This window comes from Coffea arabica, chromosome 7e (assembly GCF_036785885.1).
Source record: "Coffea arabica cultivar ET-39 chromosome 7e, Coffea Arabica ET-39 HiFi, whole genome shotgun sequence".
Taxonomy (NCBI): Eukaryota; Viridiplantae; Streptophyta; class Magnoliopsida; order Gentianales; family Rubiaceae; genus Coffea; species Coffea arabica.
In genome coordinates this window covers 14,373,272-14,386,372 of record NC_092323.1, presented here as the reverse complement: position 1 = coordinate 14,386,372, position 13,101 = coordinate 14,373,272, and the positions used below count along the sequence as shown (strand labels likewise).

The window sequence follows — 13,101 nt, the reverse complement described above, 5'->3', positions numbered from 1 at the left end:
TCAATGCATAATTTTTTTTTTTTACACTAGCAGGTTTAGATCATGCCATCACATATCATGAATTTAAATTTGAAATTCAAATTATACATATGTAACATACATTCAAAGCTGAATGTAAAAAAATCACTATAATGTCAGTATATAAAAAAATTAAGCTTTATTTTTTCTGGCTAATTATGTACACACTAGTGCCCTTTTATTTTTGAAAAGTATCTAATTATGTACACACTAGCGCCCTTTTATTTTTATGTACACACTCGTTAATTATGTACACACTTGGTGTTTACACTTAAGTACACATGAATAGTTTAAGGTGCTCTCTAAATTATTTACAAGCGTACATTAGAAAAACAAGAAAATTGTTGTACATTTGGGTAGTGCTCTATCCAAACCAGATTAATTATCCCTATAGGATCCAATCCAACTATAGATTACAGGTCAATAGAAACCAAAAGGGACACGCTATTAAAAAATGTTTGTTGAAATACTTAACATTTTGTCAGTTTCATGTTGCTTGCTGTTACTAGGCCTGTCAACGGGTGGGGTTTAGACCCGGATCCGGACCGGATCCGTGAAATTATTGCGGGTATGGGTAGGGATTTAATTCCGTTTCCCGGATCCGGATCCGGATCCGTTTTGTCAAACAAAAAAACGGATCGGATACGGAATATAGTATTCCGACCCGTTTTAGACCCGGATCCGGATATAAATGAATTAATAATTTAAAAAATATATATTTATCAATATAATTTGATTAGGGTGATGTATTTTAATAAAGTTAATTTGATTTCTTTTCTTATTTGGTTTTTTCTTTGCATTAGTTAAAAATTAGTTTACAAATATATTTTTTTCTCATTTTTATTAGAAATTATAAATTTTGATAAATTTGTTCGAGTAGACCCGGATCCGGATCCGGAACATAGAATAAAAGACCCGTCGGGTAAATGGGTCGGATCCGGATCCGCATAGTAATTCGGGTCCGGGTCCGGAATAATGAATTCCGGCCCGTTGACAGCCCTGGCTGTTACTGCTAAGACCCTACAGTGATACTTCACGATTGCTTTTGGCACATAGAGTGATTGTGTATTGTAACTGTTGAGCTTGACCTGTAACCAGGCCTGAAGTACATTTTTAAATTCATATGAATTCAGCTATGATTCTATATATTTGAATTTGGTTCGTCAATTAATAAAATTAAAACTAAAAATATTTTTGGCTAGATCAGTATAAAAATTGTATTTTTCGTCATTTTTCATGAAAAAATTACTGTAGCGATTTGATGTATATGAGAAAAAAAGGTAATAAAAAAACATGATCACGAAAACGACGTAATTTTCTGACAGAAAATGGCAATCCAAACAGGGCCGCTCAGTTACAATAAAAATTCAGTTTAAACTCACACTCAATTAATAAACAAATTAAATGTAAACACAAGGTCAAAACCATCAAAATAAATAATCAAACTTAAACACTCCGGTGACTTGATCACACTTCCTTACACCCCCATTTAACATAATGGAGGTGCAATTTATGCCACCCCAAGAGCCATTTAACATAATGGTTTCTTGTCCTTTATTTTACGATTGGAATACTAATCCTTGAAAAAGTGGACCGAACAAACTAACAAAAACAGCAAGGACAAATCAAGACTATTACAAGATTCAATGCTTCTTGATGAATTCTACAATCCCTGTGAATAGCTTTTCAGTTTCCTTAGCAGTAGTTGGATCATTGTCAAAAGCAATCTTGTTCAGATAAAAGCTATGACCAACGCCAGAATTGAGGAGCAATTCCACATCTTTACCTGCCTTCTTCATGGCCTCATAGAACTCCATTTCAGTATCCTTGATGAGATCACAATCCGCCACGCAGAAGAGATAAGGAGGAAGATTCAGATTCTGAATCTTTGGCACAACACCATCCCTCATGGGACAAGTTATGGGATGATCTTTCGTGCTTCCAATTGGCAAAGCCAAGTTCAAGAACTTGTCCACCATATCCAAAGTCAAGAAAGGCGACTGTGGTTGCTCTTGTTCAGACTTGCTCCTTTCTTTCCTGACGAATCCCGGATGAATTGGGATCGCCCCGGCAACTTTTACAGGTTTCAAATCATCATTCCCAGATCGAGCAGCCACCTGGTGAACTATATTGCCCCCTGAGCTATCACCTATAAGAAACACACGGGAAAAATCAGCATTTTCCCCGAGCCAGGGCTCAGGCTCAACTTTACCTTGGGCTAAAGATCTTAGCCACAGGAGCGCTGCATATCCATCGTCACAGGGGGCAGGGAGGCGGTGCTCAGGCGCGCGCCGGAGGTAGACGGATACAACTATGGCTCCGGCAGAACGAGCCAGGCGAGTGTAAACTGTGTAGTACATGAACCAGTCAGCTTGGCTGATGCAAAATCCGCCTCCATGGAAATGAAGAATGATGGGAAGTTTATGATGATTGTTCAAGTTCTTGTCATCAGTGTTTTGAGGGAGATAGATTCGAACTTGAAGGCCTGATTCCGGGTCGATTATAACATCCTTGGTGGCGACTCCATCGATAAATTCTTCATGGGGAGGAGCAGATTCAGACATGAACTTTACCTCTCGAGGTCCAGTCCATGTTCTATCTACTGAACCATCGTCAAAGACTCTAAGCCATCCTGATACATCTTCAACAACCTTTTTCTCTTGGACCATGGTTTGATTTGGCAGTCAGGACTAAGCTCAAAATGAATATTTGATATTTCGGCCTCGGAGAGGACTAGAATGGTTTTTAGCTTTTGTGGGTAGCTATGGATAGTGGTTCCAACATGTTTGCTTGCCATTATATAGTGGGTGATGAGCGTCAGTGGGGTACATAGGGATGCGATATATTGCACAGAAGGTTCATTGGATGTTATATACTTTAATTTTGAAGAAATGATTAGGAAATTGTTGAATATCTCAAGTTATATATCTCTGCCGGGAAAATTTTTATTTATTTTTCAATGTTAGTATTCTAGTAGTATATTTTAAGATAAGCGTATTCATGACTTTCATTTTAAATTGAAAAAAAATTGATTTAAAAAACGTATTTGAAATATCTTTTTTTTTTTTTGACTGAAAAGGCGAATCAAACAAGTTATAGTTTGTAGGTTTTTCGAGAATTATTCGCACAAACATGGGATAGCTGAGAGGGTAATACGGGTTTCAGGCTTCAGGGTGTTGTGCAAATCAGAAGTTTGGTTGACTTAATTGATTAGAATTACCAGTTTCATAGTACTTTTTTAATGGGTAAAAAATTTAGAAATTTCCTACTAAAGTACTTGGTCCTTTACCTTTGGAATAGTGTGGAATTTAGTCAAGGTCTTCAAGATTTGTTGGGATAGAAGCTTCCACTTCATTACTCACTACGCTTGACATAATTTCCTTCTCTATTTAAAAGCAAATTATCCCGAAAGCCATTAAACTTTTCGAATAGTCGAATTTTGGTCATTCAACTATTAATAGTATGGTTTTACCTACTAAACTATTAAAAGTGTAAATTTTAGGTCATTCCGTCTGATTTTATCGTTGACTCTATCAGATCTAACTATTAATAATATGTCTCATAAATCGTGCAAAGATCTAATGCAATTAAAGGTGAAATTAGACGTAATGACCCAAAATTTATACTATTGATAATTTAATAGATAAAAACATACTACTAATAATTAAATGATCAAATCTTGATAATTAAAAAAATTTAGTGACTATTCAGATAATTTGATCTCCATTTAACTATCCCTTCTTTTAAGTCCAAAAGAGCACTACATGCATGTATTCAGACGTACCACGATTTCTCTGCCCCCTGGCTCATTGACCGTGTATGGTGGGATGACAGAAATTTCTTTTTAGAAAAGCACTAAAAATTCCTTAGATTCTGCAGCCCCTTTAGGACTAACAACAGTGCTTTGACTCTCCATTTTATACTCTTAATAATTAATCAAAGAGTAAATGTCCAGCGCTTCGCGCTGTAAGAACAAAGTAACTTCCGGCCTTTTTCTTGTTCCTACGTACTTTGAGCCATGAGAATAACGTTTTTGGCCTGAGTGGCATATTCAATTCCTTCACCAGACTTTTTTTTTTTTGTCTTTTAAACAAGAGAAGGGTATGATTTAAGGATCGAAGAAGCAAAAGGATAATTTAAATGTAGAATTTTTAAATTCTGAATTTTACGAGGAAGAATGAATTAGGTTGAGTGTTGATGGAAAATTTCGTATTCGAAATCTCCAACTTATAAAAAAGATTCTAGAGTTTCAATCTTAGTTATTAGACTAATCACGCTTACTACGCGTACCTTTGCGTTACCTAAAACCATTTGATCTTCAATTTTAATTGCTTCTCTCTTTCCCAACAACCCTCTATCTGTTTTTTTCCCCCTCTTGTTTGAACTCCTACGAATGATTACTTTAATTATTATTATTGATTAATATATATAACCGAATAGTTGGATGTTGCTTGTGCAGACGTACAAGACAACCAGATACAAACGCCAACGCCAAGCAGAAGATAACAACTACCTGATAGATGTAACAACCCCTTCCCCTCTTCTTCCCCAAAAATTAAAAAATAAAAAAGCTCGTTAGAGGGAAAAGAAAAATGCTATGGCCAGTTGTAAATACAGATTTGTAGGGGAAAAGTGTGAAAAACAATATTTATGTACCTAATTAGGATTTGTTCCAATATATAAAATTATTTTTTCGGATATAAGGCTTATTTGAAAATTCTCTACTCTAATTTTGTACGATAAAGGGAGTGACATCCTTTGATTCTCATTTGCTTATGTTTTTCCTAGTACCGTTTCTTCCTTTTAGCGTGAATTTTACTGCTCTATTTTTCTTATAGAAGAAAGTGCATTAGCAAGTTTTTTTTTTTGGATAAATGAAAGGTGTTAAACTCAAAACCTCCTATTTATAATCTTTTTTCCTTATCACCCAATTCAACCCTCCGTTCGTGCATTGGCAAGTCGATTTCTCGTCAGTTGTGATTTGTATCCTTTTTTCGTGGAAACGGACCGTGCGTATTTCTTTCTAACCAAATCATTAATCAAATTAAGGGAATGATAATCCTTTTTGTTGCAACGTATACATCTCACCTAATAGAGCCCATTTTGATTTGTGGTTACTAAGTTTATTGTATTAAATTGAAAATTTGACAAATTCAAGAATCCGATAAATCCATTTATTTTTTATTATAAGTGGGATTCAAGACCTCCCACTTACACTCTCTCTTCCTGTATCACCAATTTGTTTGGATAGTGTATTATTTGAAATACTATTTGGAATAATTACTGTAGCACTTTTTGTGATGTGATGTATGTGAGATAAAAAGGTGATTGGGAATATAAAAAGGTGGGTTGAAAAATGTGTCTATGATGCAAGCGAAATATTATTTGGGATAATTGGGGTATCCGAACAAATGTATTTTTTTGAGGGGATAATTAAAAATTAACCCCAACTCTATACCATGTCCATTTCTTCTCAACTACCAGGCTTTTCCTGCCTCTCTTCCTCCTCTCCCAAAATTGAAAATCTTGATTTGGGTTTATTACTTGTCATCCTATAATTGGTCGTCTTTACTTGCAATATATTATCAGTGCTACCGCATTATAGTAGTATATTTCCAAAGTCTTATATTGATTAGCTAATATTTTTTGCGTACAATTAAGTTGAAAAACTTGTTTTTTTTTTCCCTACTCTAGCTACCTCACTAATCCAAAATAATGGCTTCTTGAACTTGAATTCAACTCAGAAAGGGGATTCAAGGCTTTCTATTCCATGGCTTTGTATAAAGGGATTCAATTAAGATGCTTTCTTGAATGTACAATATACTAAGAGAGACAAATGAGCCTGCAGGCATAGTCTGGAACATTTGGATATTTGATTTTCAAATGTGTATGCTGTATAACAATGATTATTTACTATATGTGCAAGTTTAGCAATTAGTTTTGGCAAGTTCAATTTTTTCCCTCATGAGATCATTAAAATGACTTTATGATACAAAAATTTTCAATTGCACACATTTGGCCTCTAACATGTTTTTTTTTTTTTTAAATACTAATATGTATATCACAATAACTTAGTGTATTGCTCATTTGATAATCGAATTTCTGAACCTGATTTATTGCTTTTGGATTCATTTAAACAAATTTTATTAATCTAAAATAATTCAAAAAAAATTGTGTACTTAAAACATTAATATTTGAATATGCACAAGTGACTTGAGATGTTTTTTAGGTTTGGCACCATTTTATTAAAATTTATTCATTATTTATCAACTAATTACAGTAAAGTGTTGTCTTGCATGTGCTTTTGGCAATTTAGTTCAGGAATTGAAATGCTGATATGACACCAAAAAAAAAAAAATTTATCATCAGCCCAAAAAAAAAATGCTTCTGTCATCCGAATTTGAAAAATAGTTTTACCAGAAAAAAAATCATACAAGAAAAATGAATCTGCACTCCCATTTTATAGAGAGTTGACATGGTCCTTAATGGGCCTTTTCACCTCTCGCCTGGGCAGACTTTCCGTGTCAATATCTTTTTTGGGGCTAGAGCTTTTATATTCTCGTCCGGGCTTAGTAAAGACTTGTTTTGGGCTCAACAAAAACAAACTCATTCCTCGTGGATCCATTAAAATAAGCATGTCACGGATGGGTTTGGCAGGCAGGGTGAGGCTGGACAGATGCATCAATAATCACCCGCAGGAGGGTTGTTTGGTGATTGTTCCTTGCAATGTACAGAGTATTGCAGACATTGTACACACTAACAAACAGAGAAATACAAAACAATTCAGGTTGTAAATTTTGAGCAATATTTGGTCAGAATTGAGCACATGACTTTTTTTTTTTTTTTTTTACTGTTAACCTTCCAAAAAAATCACATTCTTTCTTAGCTTTTTTGCTCTGCTGATTTTTTTTTCCCTAACAGAAGTGGGGTGGAGTTTAAAAAGCGGAAAAATGGCAAGGAGATTTGAATCAGGACCTCAGGATTGAAAAAAAAGGAGAATCATTCCAGGTAAGAAAGGGGATTAGAACTTCTTTAATTCTAAAAGAATCATTCAAAAACTTGTCCTGCTGATTGGCTTGTTTTTTGCTGAAAAAAAAAAAGAAAAGAGAGAGGTACAACAAATGCTCTAGAAATCCTTTTTCAAGGTAAGAAAGGGGATTACAATTTCTTCAATTCTAAGAGAATCATTCAAAAACTTGTCTAACATAGGTTATATTAATGATTACTTAACATGTATGGTACGCAAGCAATCTAGGAGATGCATTTTCCTCAATGTTCATGTTACCAACTGGTAGATGTTTTCTCGAAAGAGATATATAAAGTCGTGGAAAATGGTTTTATTGGATGAGTGAATTAGTTGTAAAAGAAGTCGGATTATATCATCCAATCCTGTAATATGAGTTGTTGTAACGATCATTCTTGTTTGCTCCATGTAACTCGTAACTCAAAGAAATTAAATGATTTTTATGTGTGCCAAAAAATTTGTCCCTACAAGCTAAAAATATCAAATTACTGCAATAGGTGCACTAAACGATATTTCCAAAGCCAAAGAGAGAGAGCTGCTAATTTGAAATACGTTTTGGGTAATGGGTGCCTATTTAAGAGGAGTTTCAGGTGTTAAGTTTTTTTTTAAAAAAAAATACATTAATTTATAGAAGTATCTAAATACAACAGAGTGTAACGATTGTAATCGTGTGTAAGTGAGAAGCCTTGAATCAGGACCTCTCACTTACAATTCGTCTCCCCCTCCCCGTTAAATATAATTTAAATGTGCTAATGAGTGTCCTATTAGATTAATCATTTGAAATATGCGAAACGTACTTTTTTATATATACATTTTTTATAGTAAGTATCTTGAATCCAACATCTTCTACTTACGATCCTTCCTATCTTATTACCTAACCTAACCCCTCTCTCGTGCTTAAGTTACTTTCATGCTCTAATACAATATCCATCCTAACTGCAATTTACAAAAACAATAAGTAGCTATACTACTCCAACATTACAAGAACCCAAAAAAAAACAAAAAAAGAAAAACCCCATTACAACCCTGTAAACTAGAACAAAAAATATTCTTTGGTTATCCCTAGCCTACCAAAAAAAAAAAGAAAAAAGGTTACGTGCATGAGACCTAGTCTTGTGGTCATGGACCACGCCACAGTCCTGAATCCACCGTCCTTGGCACAAAGCCAAGAAAGGCCATCCAAATGAAGTCAAAACTATATGTTGGCTTGGTATTGCTGTTTATGCAATTTTTATATCTTGTGGATCAGTTCGTTTAGATTGATGATGGTATAAGATCCTCCGGATGATGAAAATGAATGCTCTTTTCTGGAGCCTAGTTAATAATAATAATATTGGACTAAATTACAAAAACAACCGCATATTGCCGGTTCCCTTGCTTAGCTGGCGGCTGCTCGGCCACGGGGCATCTACCAAACACGGCCCTCTTTTGTCCCGTCGCCCCATTAGTCAGCATCATCAATTCAAGGCCGCTCTTTACTAGTGGCATATAATGGTTTAGTTACATTTTATCCCCTACATTGTTCACTATTATCCATTTATCATCGATGAACTTTCAATTTTAGCATTGTACTACCTTAAACTTCTGATCTCTTGCAAGGTAATGCAACGAGAAAGTTGGTATTGGAATTTGGATTGCCTTCATGATTCCAATTTGTGTAAGCACTGTTGCTCTGGTGAAGTTCCTAAACTGTCATTCTTACCATGGTTGTCTACCGACCAAAAACTTGAGTAGATTCAATTTTTAAAAATTCAACGATTCAGATTGTGTTATACCATTTGATAATGGTATGGCACAATTTGGATCATTTGATCTTTAAAGATCAGATTTATTCAACTGTGAGCCGTTGCCTAATTACTTATTTTCTCTTGTGCATATAAATAGTGCTGCCTACGTTTAAAGAAATGTCAAATTTGAGAAATTAAGGTTTTTTTTAATAAATAGCAAATCTATTTTAAAAATTATAGCATACTTTTCTTTCCCTTTTTTTTTATCAGACGGCAACAGCTAGTCTAGTTTAGATCTACTCTTACTCTAGTCTACACTAAGGAGGGAGAGAGGTCTAACGAGGTCTAGAGAAATCAATGGAGACGGAACTATCATCGGATCAAATGGGTGCACTACGCACTCGTATGGATTTCGAAGAAGCCATATATAGTGATATATTAATGGGAGACAAGATTTGAACGTTTGACCTTTCACCTCACAAAGAATTCAAGTTTTGGTGGTGGCCAACAGTCCAAAGTACTGTTGGTTTATAGCATACATTTCTAGTTTATCCATGTTAGGTTGTTGCTAGAATTAAAACACTTGAGAATCATGGGTTCATGATGATTCATATTAATTAAAAGTGGTTATAACCAATGGTACATGCAACCAAGCCTTGAGGAGCTTTAGTGCAGGTGAGTGTCATTTGCCTCAAAAACTGGTTAATTTAATTTTACTTTCTAGTAATTAATAAGCATAAAAAGTACATATATTTTTTCTTCACGAGTGACTGCAAAATTCATTTGGAAATTACACAACTATTTCTTTGCCATTTCTTAAACTCATGAATGGTAAACCAAACTGAATACTTCGTTATAGTATTGCAGTTACACTACTTTGCTAAAAATTTGAGGTACTTAAATACTACAACTGACACCTTACAAACTAAAATACCAGTTTTAAAGAGTTAAGGGGAGCAAAATGCAATTAGTCCAAATAAGGCAGCATACTTCTGAACTTGTAATAATTCCAACTCCAATTCCAAGTCCACTTCCCTCGAAGAAAACCGCCGGGAGAATTACAGCACACCTTTCCAACTTCCATGTTTTAAATCTTTCTTTGTCCATCGAAGAAGTTGCTTTCACTCATCTTTTCATACTTTTTCCTCCTTAATATTGAAAACCCATCAATATTCTTTCGTCATTTTTTATGCTTGGAATTAGTAATATTTCAGCTATTTATCATCATATAGACATATATGTTCGATTTTGGTGATGAATTTGTGATTGAGAGCCAGAGTGTTCCATGGCTTATATGGGCTCAGTTACTTGTCACGATTCTTCTTGTTGTTATACTTTTTTTTGGATTCAGCATCTTTGCTTTGGATCGATTCAGCAATCCCTCCTGCAGCTCAGCATCTTCTTCCTCTCAATCCCATGGCAAAGACGCTTTGCTCAATAAATCCAGCTCTTCACATGGCTCTAAGGTTTGTTCAACTTAATCTCTTTTCTTGTCTTTACATTTCTGATGCCAAATCTATTCTTTTCAGTATTTCCTCCTCATTGAATATCCTTTTTTTTTTTATTTCTGTTTGTTTTCTTCCATTACTACTTTTGGTGTAGTTGCCAGGAGGGAATTGAGATTGAAAGATTGCTGAGTAGCAAAGTTAGGACATTTCTTGATTTAATTTGCCCCGTAGTTTTTTTTTGCAGCTAAATTTTTTTTTCGTAAAGCAACATGACATTGGAATAAATTTAGGTACTATATTTGGTTGGCGAAAGTGGTCAATTATTGTTGCTGCTTTTTTCCGTGGGCTGTGAGTAGGGATTTTGGGAAGCTTTTAGATTTTTTTTTCGAGGTGGTGGTGGTGGTTGTGTGGGGTTGGGAGTTTTAATTATTCAAAAGAAAAAGTGGTAAACGTGTTGAAGGATGGCATATGTAGTAAACATGGTGGTTTGACCAAAATTTTGTACATTATAACCTGGAATTTAATGAGGTAGCCTGGGAAGTAGAAGTTTCACAGAAGGAGCTTATGGAGTCAAGACTGAGATAATGGATTTTCAGGGGGTCAATAGTTAGAAAATTCTATCTTCAGAAAATTGCCGGTGGCTGTGTAGTTCTTATTAAAAAGTATGAGCCTTTTTGTTGGGTATCTGCAATACAAATCAAACTGCATTTAATAATTGCTAAATGAGATTTTTAGAGGTAATTTCCATTGGCAAAAGTCATAATTAGGACAAAGAAAAGGATATCTTGTCTTAGTGGAATGGAACATACTTTGAGTGTTTTTATTTGCTGGAATATGTTGAAAATAGTGATCTGCTTTCCTATGTGGTACAAGCTTGTCTATGAATCTAGCTGATCACTACTGATAAGGTATTAAACTTTTCAAGAAGTTGAAATAGCTTTTACTGTTCTGTTTGAAGTACTTCAAGATATTGCTTTATCTGATGTCTTTCCGATTTTGCCTCTGTTTTTTGTGAATTCCGAATAGAATATTTCCACTGTTTTTTGAAGTTTTGAATATTTGTGGCTAATCACGAATGGCTTAAGCAGTCCGATTCCAACTGGACAACTCTATATCGTAATAATTTCTTACTTTACAATGCCTTTAATGAAATCTACCTTTTTTTAAAAAAATAATAATTTCAAGTGTTAGTTGAACAACCGACGGTAAAGGAAAACTCAGAATTATATATAAGTTCCTTTTGTGCATGGTGTTACTAAAATGAAAACGTGTTCTAACTTTAGACATGCGGCTTCCAAAAAATTGGGAATTTTTAGGACTAACATAATGTACAACTCTAAAAGTGTAACCAGTTACAGAAAACGGCTAACATATATACAGGTTATAGAAAAGTAATCAATTTAACTTGAGCCAAAATTGGAAAAATATATTTTTATAAAAGGTGACAAAAAAAATTTTTTGGTTGTTATTGTGGTGAAATCAGGCCAATAGAAGCTGTTCTATTTGCATTCTGAGCTATTTTCTAGAAGAGAAGTTTATAGATCCTAAGCCATGTTAGATTGTAGCTTGTTTTATTCCTGTAATGTTTTCTTGAGAGGTACTAGTTGATCACTGACCCATGGTACTGTTGCCTGCTGTGGAAACCATCTTTTTAGTTGGGAGGTATTGAAGCAGAAAACTTCTTCTCAGAACATTATTGAAGAAAAGCTGAAATTGGGTTAAAAATAGTAGAAGAAACAAGCTGTAGTTTAAAATTTTCTGTCTAGTCTTGACAATCACTGATTCTACAGGTCACCTACCTTTTTTTTTCTTTGATGAAAATTGTAGTTTTCATTTTGACGGTCATTAAAGTGTACTTATTTTATATTGATTGTGATTTAATTTTCTTTTTTTTTTTCCAACAATTGGAGATGTGTGCCTGTTTTTTTCTTGAATCCCTTGTCCCAAATAGCCGAGAACTGAACAGGCATGCTTGACCTTTTAAAAAAAAAAGAAAAGAAAATCTTTCTCCTACAAGAAACAAGAAGAATAACTGCTATAGAAATTAAAATTTTTGCTACGACATGAAAAGTGCTTGAAGTTGTTGAACTAATAAGTTGACCAACTGCTGTAGTTACATGCTTGTTTCTGTTTAAATGCTTAAGAATGAAAATAGTGGATTACAGATAAAATAAAGGTGGCAGCATCTATTCTCTTTTTAATTTTCAAATTGGACAAGTAAAGAATTGTGAACATGACTTCTTACTGAGAATGTGAAATGAATAGAACCTCACAACCAAATAACCTACTAAACCAAGACATTTGTGAGTTTAATTTCTCTCATGATCTAGGACATTCCAGAACTTGTTTCATAAAATATCTCTCATATATAAACACCATCAAACACAACTCCTCATATGTTGAATGCTCAAGTATATAGGGACTTTGCAACTTAAACCAAATGCTGAAACTAAGCATAACTGAGCATCCTGAGTATTGTCATGTAGCAATTAAATCGTTTCCTATAACATATAGCACTACTATTGTTGTCATATAAGGAATTACTTGCTTAAGGCAAGGAAAGTTGATATTGCAGTCAGTGAGCAGATGCATGATTAAAATGGTTGTCTTTGATAAGAAGAGTTGTTAGCTATAATCAGCTATTTGCACTATTTCGTTCCGGACATCCTTCATGCTATTTGTATGACTAAACCTGAAGTTCCAGCTCATAATGCATGTCTATGTAGTTTTGATCCAAAGAAAGGCTTATGAACTTAGTGTTTCCTGCAGGTTGAAGAAAGTCAAAGCATTCAAAGGGAGACGGAGGCAAGTGCATATAAAGCTACCATAGGAGAAGAAATTGAAGAAAGAGATGAAGCGTCAGTAAAGGATATAGCCCTTCTGA

At 34.4% G+C, this 13,101-nt stretch overlaps 1 protein-coding gene across 1 annotated transcript; it reads right to left on the bottom strand.

The window, feature by feature from the left end:
- Positions 1–1,384: 1,384 nt before the first annotated feature.
- On the bottom strand, positions 1,385–2,782 carry LOC113702237 (strigolactones hydrolase CXE15-like). The gene has a single exon (XM_027223344.2). The coding sequence runs from the start codon at positions 2,685–2,687 to the stop codon at positions 1,662–1,664; it is 1,026 nt and encodes a 341-aa protein (XP_027079145.1). The 5' UTR covers positions 2,688–2,782; the 3' UTR covers positions 1,385–1,661.
- Between the last annotated feature and the right edge of the window lie 10,319 nt (positions 2,783–13,101).

What these genes read in the sequence shown, in the direction of transcription:
- LOC113702237 (XM_027223344.2), bottom strand. Translation starts at nt 2,687, where the DNA reads ATGGTCCAAGAGAAAAAGGTTGTTGAAGATGTATCAGGATGGCTTAGA.